Raw genomic sequence first — 13,831 nt, forward strand, 5'->3', positions numbered from 1 at the left:
GTGCTGGCCTGTGTTGTTTCAGGTGCTTCTAGGAACTCCCGGACCATTACTTCTAGGGAGGTATCCGGTACCCGGCACTGGGATTTTCGTCTAAAAAACCTATGGTTTCTTGGGGCTGGAGAGATGGCTCAGCAGTTAAGTGCACTGGCTGCCCTCGTGGAGGTTCTGAGTTTGATTCCCAGCGCCCACGTGGCAGCTCACACACCTGTAACTCCAGTTCCAGGGGATCTCATGGCCTCGTTCTGGCCTCCATGGCACTGGGCATGCGCATGTGTACAGACATACACGTAGGCAAAACAGCCACTTGTGCGCATAAAATAAAAATTAAAAACAAAGCAGAACAAAAATCCTGTAGCTCCTGGGAGCAGCGTTGCCCACCCATATGGGTAATTCCACTTATATTTTTTTAGTTTCTAAAATGGTAGGTTCCTTTTTGGTTGGCCCTCTTCTTCACCCCCACATCCCCTCTCCCCCAAACCTTTCATCACCATTTAAACCTCTCTGCGCGCAGTAATCCTCTTTACATCTGTGTTACGTGAGTCTTACTGTCCGCCCACCGAAGACACCCCCCACCCCACCCCACACCACCACACCTAGAGGTACTCACTCCAACTTACACAGAAATCTAAAAATTCCAAGCTAGGACCTACGCATGAGAGGGAACGGAGTTTCTTCTTTCAGGGCCTTGGGTTATCATACTCTGTTTAAGGATTTTGTCCCTAAAACTCCACCAGTTTAAAACATTTTGTATCTATCTGTTTGCCTACTTGGCAGTGCTGGGGTTGGAGCCCAGAGCCTTGCCCATGCTAGGCAAGGTCTCTAGGGCTGAGCTGTATCCCAGCCCCAAATGTAACTTATTCAAAGTAACAAACTTGCAATACCATCCCAGCCGGCCAGCACTTTCTCTCAGGCTATTCAACGTCCCTAGCTCTCTCTCTGGAACAACAGTGATAACAGAGGTCAGGACTCCTGAGTACAGGGAGAGAAGGTAGAGGGAGGCAGAGTGGGGAGCGGGGGGAGAGAGGGAGAGAGAGGGAGGGAGGGAAGGAAGAAAGAGGAAGGCAGAGAGAGAAACAGGAGGGAGGGAGAGACAGAACAGAAAGCCCTGTGGACGTAGGCAGAGACTAGTTTGGGCTTGACTAGTGAGATGTTGATTGCATCTCTCCTAGGATGTTCTTCCAAAAAGGGGAAGATTTCACTCCAAATGTGACTTTGGAACAGACTTAAGTTCAGAAAAAGGCCAACTGATATTTGCACAGTAGGGCCAGTGATAAATGATGGAATTGAAAAGGAACCTCGGAGATCATCTGTTCTGACCTCCTTTTACAGGAAACTGCACCCCAAAGACACTGACTCATCTGACCGAGGTCACCCAAGCTTTGGGAAGGCAGCAAAGGCTGTGACTGCTGCTTTGGGCTCTGGCACTCGCTCAGCCTGCTGCCCGGCCCTGAGTGCTGGGAATCCTGTCCTACGTTTAACGTTCTCCCTTTCTCCATCCCATAGGTATTTTAGAGTCTGTAGACAAGATGGAATCAACTCCATTTAATAGACGACAGTGGACTTCCCTGTCATTGAGAGTAACGGCCAAAGAACTTTCTCTTGTCAACAAGAATAAGTCATCGGCGATTGTGGAAATATTCTCCAAGTAAGTGCTGATCTTGGTCCAAGAGGACCATCTGTCTTGAGCAAGCTCTACCACCTGTCAGGAGAATTGGCGAAGCAATGTAAAATGGCTGGATTGGGCACCCCTGGATGTTATGCACTGTAGAGAAAAAGAACGTAACGATCAGGGGACCCTCCCTCCATCTTTGAATTTTTATTTCATTGAAGGCAAGAAACTGTTACACACACAAAAGATACTTTTAAAACACCTAAGTATAAAGCAAACGGTTACCAAATCCAAAGGAACGGAGTGGGGATCAGATGAGCGGCAGTCCAGGAAGGTGCTTTTTTTTTTTTTTTTTTTTTTTTTTTATTGTGTATACAGTGTTCTATCTGCATGTATGCCTGCAGGCCAGAAGAGGGCACCAGATCTCATTACAGATGGTTGTGAGCCACCATGTGGTTGCTGGGAATTGAACTCAGGACCTCTGGATTAGCAGTCAGTGCTCTTAACCACTGAACCATCTCTCCAGCCCATAGGAAGGTGCTTTGTTTTGTTTTGTTCGCTCATTGGTGTGCTGGTTTGTACTGCGATGGGGTCTCCTGTAGCCCAGGCTGGCCTTGTCCCCACTCTTCAGCAGAGAATGCCTGTGCACTCCTAACCTCCAGCCTCGGCCTCGCGGGATTAGAGGTCGCCAAGCCCAGTGTGCTGTTTTGTAAGTCTTTTCCTCCCTGCTCTGTAGCCCAGGTTAGTAGCCCGGGACTCACTGCATATCCCAGACTGGGTTTGCATTCATGAGTAAATCTCTTGCCTCAACCTCCTGAATGCTGGGTTTCTTGGTGTAAGCCACCATGCCCTGTAGGGGGGAAAAGTGTAACTTTTCACTTTTCAGTGCTGAGGGTCAAACCCAGAGCCCTGCACGTGCTAGGTCTGAGCTCCATCCCTGGAGCCCCATTCCCCAGACAAGAGTTGCAATAACATTTAAAGTTGAGCTCGCCGGTGATACCTGTAGCATTTCAAGTGTCTGATAGGCAGTAGGGTTTAGCTAACCAGGGTTTACTGAACCACGGGCGTCCATGTGCAGGTTGTCTTTGCTGTCACACTAAGCCAACAGAGACACTGGATATAACAGACGCCGTTTCCTCAAATGTCTAAAACATCTGGCCTTTTAAGAAAATGAGAAAACATTTGCTAGCCAGGTGTGGCAGCCAGCACTTGGAGCAGAGACAGACGGATCTCTGTGAGTTCGAGGCCAGCCTGGTCTACAGAGCGAGTTCCGGGACAGCCAGGCTTACACGGAGAAACCCTGTGTGGCAGGGGGGGGCGGGGGAGGGAATATTTGCTCCGCCCTCCGCTGGTCTTCATCTTGAGGACTTTTCCTGCTCTCTCTGCATCTGTATCTTTAGTGACGACGTAGCTGGAGCACAGAGGCACTGCTGTACACAGTAGGCCCCACTGTATACAGTAGGTGCTGCACACATGCTAAGGGGATGGTCCGTACACGTTAACACATCGGTGATAGCAGACAGAGCTGCACTGGTGGGGTGGAGCCCAGGACAGGTGGTAGCTGACTGCCCTCGTGGTTGATTGCCAGGAAGCTGCCGCTCCCGTGAGAAGGAAGAGTAAGCGTGAAGACCGCCATTCCCAGGAGCTGTGTCTCGGAAATGTTCAACACCAACAGGAAGTTTCTGGGACCCACAGTGTCCCCTCACACGCCTGCTACATGGCAAACACTGACCTCAGTTATCTCCCGCGGTGGAGTGCAGCAGGGGACCAGACTCAGTCGGCCCTTACGGTTCCATTGCACATTCTCTATCGCTGCAGTTTTATGGCGAAAAAACGTCATTCTCACTCAGAAAGAAAACAAACACATTTCAAGTAAGACACCAGAAGATGAAAAGCTACTAAGCCCTCATCCTAGACCTCAGGGACTTAATGGTTTTTGTCAGGCCCATCAACTTTCCTGCTCTAAAGATTCCTTGAGGGCTGGGAAATGGCTCAGCAGGTCAAAAGGCAACCAGGGATCTGAGTTTAATCCCCAGGACCCTACACAGTGAAAGGAGAAAACCAACTCACTCAAGTTGTCCTCTGACCTGGAGGTCATCGCGCGCGCGCGCGCGCGCACACACACACACACACACACCAAACAAACAAACAAACAAAAACAACTAAGAAATATAATTTAAAAATGTTTGAGCAAGGCAGTGGTGGCACACGCCTTTAATCCCAGCACTCGGGAGGCAGAGCCAGGTGGATCTCTGTGAGTTCAAGGCCAGCCTGGTCTACAGAGTGAGATCCAGGACAGGCACAAAAACTACACAGAGAAACCCTGTCTCGAAAAACCAAAAGAAAAGAAAAATGGTTGAAAGAACAATTCATCTAGAGTAGTTACTAATAATACAGTGTCTCAGTTCTGCTAAAAAAAGAAAAAGTCCTGATGTTCATGGTGCCATACACATACATGCCTGTACTCCCAGACTCAAAAGGCTGAGGCAGAAGGATCACTATTTGAGGCTAACATATTAGCTATATAGTGAGACCCTGTCTCAAAATCTACAACTCATGGTCTAGTGTCAGAGATCTGTATTCCCAAGTATTTGGGAGTCTGAGGCAGGAGGATTGCAACTTCAAGGCCTGCCTGGGCTACAGAGTGAGTTAAGACCAATCTGAACAACTTACCGAGACCCAACCAAATAAAGAAGCTGGGCGTGGTGGTGCAGGCGTTTAATCCCAGCCCGTGGGAGGCAGAGACAGGAGGATCTCTGTGAGTTCAAGACCAGCCAGCTTTACATAAAGACTTCCAGAGCAGGGGCTGAGGAGATGGCTCCGTAGCTAAGAGCGCTAACTGCTCTTCCCGAGGATCTGGGTTCAATTCTCAGCACCCCGATGGCAGTTCGCAGTCATCTATAACTCTAGTTCCAGGGCATCTGATACCCTCCATCGGCTCCCACCAGCACCAGGCAGACACGTTGTACACAGACACACATGTAGACAAAACTACCCATACACATAAAGTAAAATAAATTTAAAAATAAGATCTCAGACCAGCCAGTGCTTCGTCTTTCTTGGGCATGTCTGCCTATCATGCCCAGCCTCACTAAGTCTCTAAAATTTAGAGGCACAACATAGTGAATGACAGTATTTTGTAACTGTCTAATTTGGGCTTGTCTCTTCTCAACTTAGCATTAGCTGGGGTGGCTTAGGGGCTGCAGACATCTGAGGCTTACTCATAAATCAGTGACGCTGGCTGTCATCTGGGATCTCAGCTGGCGTGATGGCTGGAACACCTACACCTGGCCAGTCCATATGACTGTTTGGCTTGGTGGCTGGGTTCCAAAGGCAACCGTCCAGAGAGGAGCAGAGCTACAAGGTTCTGCTTTGCCTGATCGTGACCTTGACCTTGACCTTGTACCCGATCGTCTTCTCCATCTTCTCAGCTGTGAGTCACTAAGGCTGGCTCGGATTCCACAGGAAGGGGGTGTGGGATTTGGCTCCATCTTCTGGTCGGGAGGAATGGCAAAGGTATTTTGAACCTTTGAACCTTTTTTTGAGACAGAGTTCAGTTCCTTATGTAGCAAGGATGACCTTAGACTCCCGATTTACCTGTCTGCTTCCCAGATGCTAAGGTACAGTACACACCGTGCCCAGAACTTGTCCCTTTTCTGTCAACTCCTAGGGACTGATCCCCAGGACCTTGTTCATTCCAGGCAAGCATTCTACCACTGAACTACAACCCCAGTTCCCTTGAACATGTTTTTTGAGACAGGGTTTCTCTGTGTAGCCCTGGCTGGCCTGGAACTCATTCTGTAGACCAGGCTGGCCTTGAACTCACGGAGATCCACCTGCCTCTGCCTCCCGAGTGCTGGGACTAAAGTTGTGCGCTGCTGCCGCCGCCACCACCACCACCACCACCATCATCACCACCACCACCACCACCACCGGGCTTGATCATGTTTTAAATCATCTTCCCTGGCCTTTCTAAAAGATTCTACTTTTATGTGTCTGCAGTGGTGCTCAACTACCTCAGGGGGATTTCTTTTGTTGAGACAGAGTCTCCTCGAGCTCAGGCTGGCCTTGAACTTGCTACAGAGCTGAGGATAAACCTTGAACCCCTGCCTCCAATTTTTGACCCAAGTGATACCCCCACCCCTTGGGGTGGGGGGAGGTTGAGCATTCACTGACAATAGAGGAGTGGATGACTTGAACATAGAGCAAAGTGGATAAGGGGAGGCGTGTGGCGCCTGGACGTGATGGAGGGGGAGGGCAAACAATTCATCATGGCAGAAACCAGAGCAGGAAGGGAATGGTGTAATTCAGTTAGGCCAGGCGGTAGGCTTGAGTGCTGTGCCGCCATCAGAGCTTAGTTAGATTAACAGCAGAAGGCAATGGAAAGTTTCCGTGCAGAGAGACCGACACGATGAGACATGTGCTTCCCAAAGATGCTCCTGGCGACAGCGGGAAAGGTTTATTAGAAAGACGAGAGAGGGGTAACGTGGAGGCAATTAACGGGGCTTTTGTGGGAACCCAAGTGAGAGCTGTGGGGGTGGGGGGAGCCAGCAGAAATGGGAAGAAAGAAAAGGGATGTGAGCCGGTGTGGAGCTGTGATGGATGGGCCTTGGAAACCCCCTGCCCTGCAGAGGAGCTGCTGTCCCTTCTTACCCTTCCGACCACTCAGCCCCGCCTCAGCCACACTCGGCCTTCTCCCGACGGGTTCTGTGCTGCCTGCTCTCTCTGCAAGTGCATCCCTGAAACACTCTGGGGCCAGGAGTCACAGCTGCCGCTCTCCTGCGTCGCCCGCCCACCCGACCCTACCAACTCCCATCCTGTGTCAGAGCTGGGCTCCGAGGCCTGTGCTCCGAGGCCTGTGCTCCGAAGCCTGGGCTCCGAGGCCGCATCTTACCGAGCCCAGAGCAGCCTCCCCTCCCTCCCCTGCAGTGGTGTGCCAGACTCCACCGGTCTCCCGGTCTCCACCGGAGTCACCAGCTTCCTCCCCGGTTTGCCGTTCCTCGCTGACAGGATGACCGTCATCTTAAGTAAGGCAGGGTTTTCTTTGTCATATAGGAATCATTTTTCCTTCCTCCAAATGCAATGTTGTGATAACAAAAAACAAACAAACAAACAAGGTAAAAAGAGGCAGGAGGGGAAAAAACCCCAGTAAGACCCCCGGTGATTGTGGTTGCCCGGGTGCTGGTGATTCCTCTAGCAGTGAGTCTGCGCCACATCATTGACCTGATACTTTACTTCAGAGTTTCTCCATCTTCTCTACTTTTCAAACCCGTCTCCATGCCCCTGCCTTATCTCCCAGCTGTTGCTCTCCAAAAGCCTTCTCCGAAGGGACGTGTGTGGAAAATGTGCCCTCTGGTTAGAGCCTCTCCTGCCGCTTGCTCCATTCTCCACTCCTGCCGGCTCCACACGGGACCTCACCAGGACGCCCGTGCCCAGCATGGGCAATCACTTCCGTGACACCGGACCTCACCAGGACGCCCGTGTTCAGCATGGGCAGTCACTTGTGTGACACCGGACCTCACCAGGATGCCCGTGCCCAGCATGGTTAATCTCTTCCATGACAGTCTTCCTCCTGTTTGTTTCTGAGCATTTTAAACGTTTTGTTTAGTCTGCTGGTACTCCACATTGAGATCAAAACTTGAGTACAACAGCAAAGTGAAAGAAAATGTGAGCATGTGTAACAAAGTGGACTCATCAGAACCCAAAGTTAATATATATTTGGGGTCTCGGGGTGACACTCAGGGTCACGGAGCTTGCCTTGACTGAGGGAGGGTCTAGTAGCAAGCTGATTTGGAAAGCTCATCTCAGTGTCTCCGGCTGAGTCCCTCTGTCCATGCTGACCATGATCTGTGTCTGAGACACCCTCTTCCTGGGTGCCGTGCTCTGGGCCTCCTACATGGCTCCCTCTGTACATTGGCAACGGGGTCTCGCTGGCACACGGCTTGTCTCTAGCTAGGGATCTCTCCAAGCTCTTGTCTCCTCAGTACCCTCCTCACCCCATCCCTTTCTTGTCTAGCCAGTTCTCATGAGGATTTGACACTCATTAGAAAATCATGGAAAGGCCGTTCAGCTTGGTAGCTTTTTTTTTTTATAATTTGTTTATTATTTTGTGTGTATGAGTGTTTTGCCAGAATTTATGTGCCACATGCATGCCTCATGTCCTTGAAGGCACCGAATCCTCTGGAACTGGAGTTATGGATGGATGGTTGTGAGCCACATGTAAATGCTGAGAACCAAGCCAGGCTCTTCTGCAGGAACAGGAAGTGCTCCTACTGCTCCAGGCTTTTTTTTTTTTTTTTTTGAGACCCTCCCACCCCACCCCAAGATGGCCTGGAAATCAGTTATTTAGGCCAAGCTCACAGAGATCCATCTGCCTCTGCCTCCCTAGTATCCGGATTGGTGGTTGTCTTCTTAACCTTGCAGAAAGGGACTTTAGAGGTCACGTGACCTTCTCCATAGCCCAGTAGGTTAACTATCTTTTCTCTATGAAGGTTATAAGAACAGATTGCTGGGTTGGGGATTTAGCTCAGTGGTAGAGCGCTTGCCTAGCAAGCATAAGGCCCTGGGTTCGGTCCTCAGCTCTGAAAAAAAAAAAAAAAGAACAAATTGCACAGATAAAAAGCTGTAAATCCTGAACCCATTTATAACCAACTCACCAGGCTTTTATTGTACATGTGGCGGGGGGGTGGGGGTGGGAGGGATGGGTATGGGGTTAGGGGGTAATTCTAGAGATTGAACATTATGTCTGATTCGTGCTAAGCATGTACTCTTACACGGAGCTCTGTTCCCAGCTGCTAGACTCTTGGTAGAAATAGACAGTATTTCTAATCCTCACAGAAGTTACCTGGGAGGGGCATTATCCCTGCTTTGTACTTGAGAAAACCTGCTTGAGCTAATATTTGAGTTTGCATGCGTAGTGTTTTTTCCCTGGGGCATTGATCTTACATGTTGAACAGGTTTTGAAAGGTGAGCAGAGCTTTATTTGGTGGGCTAGGAGCATGGTGAGGACATTCCAGGGGAGCCCCAAACAAAGGCTAGAAATGGAACAGCCAGGGGCTGGAAAGATGGCTCAGGGGTTAAGAGTACAAGATTGCTTTTCCAGAAGACTGAAGTTTGGTTCCCAACACCCACATCAGGTGATACACAACCACCTCTAACTCTAGCTCCAGAGTTTACAGCACCCTCTTCTAGCCTCTTGGGGCACACACATACACTAATACATATACACACACTAATACATATACATACTAATAATAATATTACTAATATTAATAACAAATAGAGAAGTGAGGCAGGCAATACTGTTTATCTAAGGCAGTAAAAATGAAGGGCTCAGCCTGGATTTCTTTTCTAGGCTTCCTATTAAATGGAAGCCTGCTGCTAATACTGCCTAAGTACTTTGAAGTCCACTCACTGTATATTCCCACAGATGGCTGCAGCACTGTTTATTTATTTATTTATTTAAGATTTACTTTCAAATAAGTAAATAAAATTAGAGCACAGCATAGTGGTGCTCGGGAGGCAGAGGCAGACAGATCTCTGAGTTCGAGGCCAGCCTGGTCTACAGAGTGAGTTCCAGGACAGCCAAGGTTACAAAGAAAAACCTTGTCTGGTGTGGGGAGGGGGATTCATTTTACAGTTATATGTACAAAAGAGTTGTTTTCTGGTAACAGAGCCTATGCTGTTAACGGGCAGTATGAAGTTAGCTTTGGTTTCTCTTCCCTGTGGCTCCTGCATCATATGACCCTTTTCTTGATAAAGGTTAGCTGATAGAGTTTGGTTTCTTTGCCCGTTTCCTGTTTGACTCAATATTTTAGAAGTTAAAGGGAATCTAGCCTTGTTATTTTCTAGCCATTTCCCCAAGATGGAAGAGCCTCCAGAGCCAGGTCTAAAAAGGGCTGACCCCAGGACCCTGCACTGGTCGCTTTTATATTTTAGGTCTTAAGTAGGATAGCTTGGAAGGAAGGGTCTCGAGGCCGGAAGTTTGAAACCACACCTGCCTGACCTCTGTCTCACTCAGGCAGATACGGAACTTGAATCCTGATTAAAGGTCATTCACCAAGATGTGGAATTGGTCAATCCAGCACACTGGTCCCTCGGCCCCGACTAGTTACGCCTTCTCCTTTTCATGCTCCTGCTGAACCTGGTGTACCTTTGCTTCTGAATCCCCTCACTGAAGACGGGACAGGTTGAGTTGGTGTGTGTGTGTGTGTGTGTGTGTGTGTGTGTGTGTGTGTGTGTGTGTATGTACCCGAGTGTGTTCTTCTTTAATAATAACAATGACAAAGGCCGTCAGATCTCCCAGGACTGCTTCCTCTTTTGCTTCTCTTGAACATTTCAGAGTGGTGAAATTGTTCCAGGAGAAAACAGTCGCCCAAGCCTGGGGAGTTTCCATTTCCCCTTCTTTTGGCTCCGAGTTCCCTTTGCTCTGTTTGAAAGCACACAGGCAAGAGTCATAGCTCAGGAACTCTGTTGTCTGGCCTTAGAAATATTTGAGATGCTCTCGGTACTCCCCAGGTAATTTTAGTCTGTCAGCTGCCTGCCTCACAGCTGTGCATTAATGAACAGTTGCCAGATCAAATTCCATGGGTAAGGGATAGGAGACTAGACCACAGGAAATCTGGGAAGGGATGAGATTTTTATTACAGAATTATTTTTTTTGAGTCAAGGTTTTAATATGTAGCCCAGGCTGGCCTTGAACACAGAGCCTCCAGAGCACTGGGATTACAACAAGTACTGTTACACTTGGTCTTGTTTAGAGAAATGTCATTGCAAATCCTTTTTTTTTTTTCCCTCAATTTGAGTCTCCCAAGTGCCGTCCCCTCCCCCACACCCCCAAATGAAGTCTGAGGCCTGGATTCTGGTGCTACACTTCAGAGATGGTAAGAAAGCCTAGTGGTAGGGCACTTGCCCAGCACAAATAAGGATGTAGGTTGAGTCTCCACACTGTAGGAGAGTTGGATGTGCCGAGCTTCACCAGCCTGTACGGACGGCAGCATGTGCTTGGAAGGGTCACCAGAGCCCAGAAGGTAGAGCCTTAGCTGGAATAACACAGTGAAACCCCATCTCAAGAAGGAGGAAGGGCATAGAGAGATGGCTCAGAGGTTAAGAGCACTGGCTGCTCTTCTAGAGGACCCGGGTTCTATCCCCAGCATCCACTTGGCAGCGCACAACCATCTGTGACTCCAGTCAAAGGGATATGGTGCCCTCTTCTGGCCTCCTTGGGCATCAGGCACCATAAATGATGGATAGCATTTGGGAGAAAAGCTGAACATGGTGGTGTACCCCCAGCACTTGGGAGGTGGAGGTAGGAGGGGGCCAGCCTGGGCTACATACCAAGTTCAAGGCTGTGAAACCCTATCTTGCAAAACAAAATAGAAGTGAACAACCAAAGTGTTTTGGTGTTTTAAGATCTGTACTTCTCCCAGGACAGTAAAGGAAAGGGAATTGCTGGATTTTTATTCCACCAAGCTCAATATAAGAACAGTTTCCTGGGGTTGGAGATTTAGCTCAGTGGTAGTGCGCTTGCCTAGTAAGCTCAAGGCCCTGGATTCGGTCCTCAGCTCCGGGAAAAAAAAAATGTCCTAACTCTAAGCCTGCGTGCTGATTGCTTCTGGCTCTCTATACTGTATTATTACTGCAATAAACAGTAGATGATTGTTCACAGGGTGTGGAAACAGAAGTTCAAGGCCTAAAGTCCAGTTTAACTGCAGCTCACTGTTTCTCAATTCCCACCTAAGACAGTCTCCTAAGACATACTAGTTTAGTTGGGGGAAAAAAACAAATATGGAGAGCTATTCCCCAAAGCACTGTTTTCGGTGGTGAAAACCTGGAAATAATTTAAATAGCCATTAAATAACCGAGGATCTTGTCTTAACACAGTGAAAATGGGAGCCACCGTAGAGGAAGAGGAGGGAGTGGCCATGGTGCCAAGGTTTGGTTCTGTTCATCGTGAAGACAGCTGCCAGGACTGACAGGGACGCCTGTACTGCTAAGTTGAGGGCATGTTTCTTCCTGTGACTTCCTGTGACCTCCTGCCATCTCTTCCTTCCCAGAGATCACTTCCCTCGGCGTCTCTGACTGCCCCCTGGTTTTCCCTCTCTCTGTCTGTTCTTTGTCACTCTAACAACAACTTCTTCCTCTTCTTCAAACAAAGTGTTAAGTCCGCAGCCCTGAGCTCGGGGCATCTTCTTACACTAACTCCATAACTATCAGACCCCTCAGACTTTGTGGCCCTGTGTGGACGGACCAAGTTTGTGACTCGGTGTATGTGACTAGCTCTTGCCTCCCTCCTGAGCTCAGATGTTTGTGTCTAACTGCTGCTGCCTGAACCAGCAAGATGGCTCAGGAGATAAAGGCACTGGCTGCCCAGCCTGGTGATCTGAGCTTGACCCTCAGGATCCACATAGTAGGCTGAGAAAACCAATTCCCTCAAATTGTCCTGTGACTTCCACATGTGTGTGTGTGTGTGTGTGTTCGAGAGCGAGCGCAAACACACATTGCATGTAATTAATGACTGCTGCCGTCCACTGGGCCGTTAACATGGCTGACACTGAACTCTTTGTTCTTCCTGATTTCTGTCCTCGTCAGGGTCACTATTGCTGTGATAAAACACTGTGACCAAAAGCAAGTTGGGGAGGAAAGCATTTATTTTGCTTACACTTCTACATCATAGCCCATCCTTGAAGGAAGTCAGGACAGGAACTCAAACAGGGCAGGATCCTGGAGGCAGGAGCTGATGCATAGACCATGGAGGGGTGCTGCTCACTGGCTTGCTCCCCATGGCTTGCTCAGCCTGCTTTCTTATAGAACCCAGGACCACCAGCCCACGTGGCCTCACCCACAATGAGCTGGGCCCTCCCCCGTCAATCACTAATTAGGAAAATGCTCTACAGCAGTGGTCCTCAACCTTTGGGTTGCAACTCCTTTGGGGATTGAACAACCCTTTTGCTGCAACTTGAGGACCTGTGTTAAAGGCTCACAGCATTTGCACGGTTGAGAACCACAGGTCTGCAGACTTGCCTACAGCCCAGTCTTATAGAGCATTTTCTTAATTGGGGGTCCCTCCTCTCAGATGACCCTAGCTGTGTCAAGCTGACATGAAATTATCCAGCCCAGTTCCCAAAGTTGCCCCCTTCAGAATTCATCTTCCCAGTAAACATTATTTCCATTGATTTATTGGAGAAATACGACAGTTTTTTTGTCCCTGACAGGATTCCTTTATGTAACAGCTCTGGCTGTCCTGGAACTTGCTTTGTAGACCAGGCCAGCCTCGAACTCACAAAGATCCGCCAGTGCTGGGATTAAAGGCGTGCGCTATGGCCGCCGAGATCGCTGAGGCTCATTCTTGGCTCTGGATTTCTGCTCTTCTCCCGTCCTTTCATTAGCAATCTGTCAGGTATCTACCTCTGAATTACATCTCAAGTCTGTTCACTTGTCTCCTCCACACTGCCACCCAGGGCAAGTCTGGAAGCGTTCACACTAATAACACTCCTGTTTCCAGACCCCACCAACCTGTTCTCTACATGTCAGAACACTTGAAGATTTGTTTGTCCTTATTTTATGTGTATATTTTGCCTGCATACGCGCGCGCGCGCGCGCGTGTGTGTGTGTGTGTGTGTGTGTGTGTGTGTGTGTGTGTGTGTGAGTGAATGCACATGCCATGTGTGTGTGTGGGAATCCAGAAACACTGGAGTTAACTATTGCTATGCACGCACTCTTTAAAAGACAAAATATGGAGCTGGTGAGATGGCTGAGCAAGTCAAGAAGACCCTTGCTGCCGGATGACCTGAGTTCAGTTCCAGGGACCCACGGAGCAAGAACTGACCCCTAAAAAGTTGTCCTCTGACACACCCCCTCAAAAAAAAAAAGATGAATTGAATCAGTGGCCATTCGTTGTACCTGCCATTAAATTAAGTCCTTGACACGACCTGCCTCCTTACTTCCCGCCCTTCCCACGTGCCCCTGTAGCCCTGGCGTCCTTTGTGTCCCCATACTCTGTCTTTGTGCACAGCTTCTGTCCCCCGCCCCCCTCCTGGCTTGTTCCTCTTGGCTGGCTTAAAAGCTCAGTGACCCTAAAGATCATTCCTTTAGCCAAGCTTATCTTTTAATTTTTTAAAAATGTTTAATTGAAAGGTTATCAATGAAGCTGAGTGATGGTAGCATACCACGCCTTTAATCCCAGCACTTCTGAAGCGGAGGCAGGAGGATGGCTGTGAGTTT

At 49.0% G+C, this 13,831-nt stretch overlaps 1 protein-coding gene across 2 annotated transcripts in view; it reads left to right on the forward strand.

Annotated features, from left to right (window-relative positions):
* Lima1 (LIM domain and actin binding 1) overlaps positions 1 to 13,831 on the forward strand; it is a 108,613-nt gene that overhangs the window by 37,435 nt on the left and 57,347 nt on the right. For both annotated transcript variants that reach the window (XM_028874591.2, XM_028874592.2), the window contains exon 2: positions 1,504 to 1,645. In XM_028874591.2, coding sequence (XP_028730424.1) covers positions 1,527 to 1,645 — 119 coding nt within the window. In that variant the 5' untranslated portion in view covers positions 1,504 to 1,526. The remainder of the gene's footprint in view (positions 1 to 1,503; positions 1,646 to 13,831) is intronic.

The sequence above is a fragment of the Peromyscus leucopus genome, chromosome 20 (genome assembly GCF_004664715.2).
Source record: "Peromyscus leucopus breed LL Stock chromosome 20, UCI_PerLeu_2.1, whole genome shotgun sequence".
In the NCBI taxonomy this organism is placed as follows: Eukaryota; Metazoa; Chordata; class Mammalia; order Rodentia; family Cricetidae; genus Peromyscus; species Peromyscus leucopus.